Source organism: Pteropus vampyrus, unplaced genomic scaffold (assembly GCF_000151845.1).
Source record: "Pteropus vampyrus isolate Shadow unplaced genomic scaffold, Pvam_2.0 Scaffold53, whole genome shotgun sequence".
NCBI classification, from domain to species: domain Eukaryota; kingdom Metazoa; phylum Chordata; class Mammalia; order Chiroptera; family Pteropodidae; genus Pteropus; species Pteropus vampyrus.
Window position 1 is genome coordinate 1379278 of NW_011888834.1, and position 2737 is coordinate 1382014.

The 2737-nt window shown below is 40.6% G+C and overlaps 1 protein-coding gene across 1 annotated transcript in view; it reads right to left on the reverse strand.

Annotated features, from left to right (window-relative positions):
- Positions 1-912: 912 nt before the first annotated feature.
- The window catches only part of GALNTL6 (polypeptide N-acetylgalactosaminyltransferase like 6), a 952184-nt gene continuing 950359 nt past the window's right edge, over positions 913-2737 (reverse strand). The window contains exon 12 of the mRNA XM_011360343.1: positions 913-1080. Coding sequence (XP_011358645.1) covers positions 913-1080 — 168 coding nt within the window. The remainder of the gene's footprint in view (positions 1081-2737) is intronic.

A 2737-nucleotide genomic window follows, 5' to 3' on the forward strand; every position in this document is an offset into this window, starting at 1 on the left:
GACTGGACAAACATCAGACTTTGAAAATTCTAAAAATAATAGAAAAGTAAAAATAGATTTCCTAGGGAAACCCCTCCCCTAAACCTTACATGGTTTCGCTGCTTCTGTGAAATCTTTCTCTTTGGAGTAACTTGGTAGCATAGTGTTTTGTTTTTATTTTTAAATTGGATTCATACAAGGGCACTGAATTAGAACTTCAGCTGATTGATGGAGCATAAACTCTTATGAACAATAAGTTACTTCTGTTCTAAAAGAAAAATGGCAAATGCCAAGAATGGAAACAGCGGAAGTCCATTTCGTGATGTAATTTAAGATTTACATTAGATAGCACACCCTCATTCAAAAATAAAACAAGAAAACAGAACAGTATGAGCACTCTAAAATCATCTGCAGCACTTTTAAGGGTTAAACCTGCTTAACCCATTCTTAGTCAGCGAATGGCACCGAAGAGTGCAGCTCACCCCCTCAGCGTGGCTAGCGCTACACCTGCGGTGTCCTCAGGTTCTCAGAGCAGTCATGCACTCTACTTCCAACCCCCTCCCACCCGAATGATAGGATCCATTCATAGCTACTCACTACTGCAGGATTTGACCTGAGAAATGCGAAGATTATTAACTCAGCAGTTGTTTTGAAAACTTCCTAAATAATCTTTGCCCTTGGCCAGCAAGGGAACTGCTAGTCTCAAGTTCTCAGAAGCAGCTGGTGAGGTTCTCAGCCAAGTCCTTCAGATGCAGGAAGTTCTTTGGGACAACCTACTTTGACGTGGCACTGACAGATCTTTAAACCAGGCTTTCCGGATCTAGGAAATGTTATTCCTGACTCCTTCGACCCAGACGCTGGCGAAAATTTAGTTTTTATATCTGTAGGTAATCACGCTTTCTTCCTTTCTGCGTTCTTTTTTTTTTTTTTTCCCTAGGAGCTGGCATGGTGGTTAAATTTTTCTAAAACAGTCATATTAATATGTTCAAAAATCCACTGCTGAGTCTCAGACAGAGGGTCACATCTGGCCATGAAAATCTTCTTCTCTGCAGGGTTGCAATCCATGCAGCTGTTGCTCACAGGATGGAATAATGTTCTGTCCTGGAGAGATCAAAAAGAAACGACTGACATAATATATGGTGAACGGTTAGAACCCAAAATATACAGAGGAAGTAAAGCCTCCTTGTTTATACTTCAGTTTCTACCCATAGTGTGAAAAACAGACATGTCCCAAATCAAATCAAACAATAGCAGGTTGAGTTGCACGCGGAACGGTTTCCTGGGATCCATTGGTACTACGTAGGGCCTCCAAGCAGGTTTGGTCAGGAACAAAGAATCCATTCATTCATTGATTTTTTTTTTTAAAAAAATGAGTTCATTCATTTCTTACTCTGTGGTAGGCATTTTGCCATATGCTTGGGTTTTGAAGATAATAAATATGTGAGGTTGCTTGTCAAGTAGTTAATAATCTGGCTATTCGGAGAGAGGCGCGTACACAAAAACAGTTATTCTGTCCACAGACAACAAGAACAAGAACAAGAACAACACACACATACGCACACAACCAGAAGAGTTCTAATTTTTTCTACCCTTGTATTGAGCTTCTAATGGGAAGGAGAAATACAAAAGAAATAGGAACGAAACAAGCTAAGTGCTCAGGTGCCCTAATCAGAAGATGAACATGGGGACGGGAATAAGTGACACACAGGCAGCATCTCAATGTACAAACTCAAATTTGTTAGCACTTGAACTTTAGTCTCTTCTCAACCCCTTTATTGCCATTATAGATCTTCTTATGGTGTAATTCTCATTGCTTTCTGTAAAATGGAGGAAGCAGTGTTCACTTTTTTTTTTTTTTTGGTTGCTAAGTACATAACAAAGATAACAGCTCTGTGAATGAAAAGTATGACCAGGGCACAAAGTATAAGTGGTGTGAGCAAGCCCCCTATCTGAATAGGCCTTATTAACACACACTCCTTTTTACTGTGCTAGTAGGGAAAAGGAAGTTAATGCTAAGAGAAAAAGGATCCTTTGTTAACTAGTAATACAACTTTTGTCTCTTGTAATGTCTATCTATGCTAAAAAAAAAAAAAAAATGCCAGTAATATGGAAAAACTTCCCCAAATCACTGCTTAAAATTTAGGATTAAATAATGTTTTATTATTTACTTTAGAAAATGTTTACTAGAGGTTCTGATTATTTTCTTTAACTGGGGAATATTAGATTTACCATGCTTTTAGAATGTAAGAGTTTCTCAGGCACCCTGTGTAAACATTTCTGGATTGCTCCTGCATGCTGACTCCACCAACCAATGTTTAACGTCCGTTTAGGACCAGGATGTTTGCATAGTTAGGCGCTGGGTGAAGAAAGGAAGAACAAGAAAGGAGAAAGTCAGCTGCCTGCAATTTCGTTTCCATGTTTCTATTTTCAGTGTAAACAAAGAGCTATGCCTAATACAAAGGCTCACTTTTCTGTTCTCCTGAACATTTCCTGAGTTTATTGTAGATTTGACTTTCCTCACACAAAGAGGGCTCCTGAGGCCTCCCACCCATTTCTCCACCCTCTGCTTTGCTAACTCAGCTGCTGTTTGACCCCAGAAAAGCTCTGAGGAACTCTCTCCTACTCTGGGAGGAGGGAGCAGACTCCAGGAGGAAGGAGAGTGCTCTGCAGCTCCCCCCACATCCTTCTCTCTGGGGGTCCATTCCTGCCATCACAGGCCCCTTCTCCCGGCCACTGTGGCTTCTTGGGCAGCAGTCTC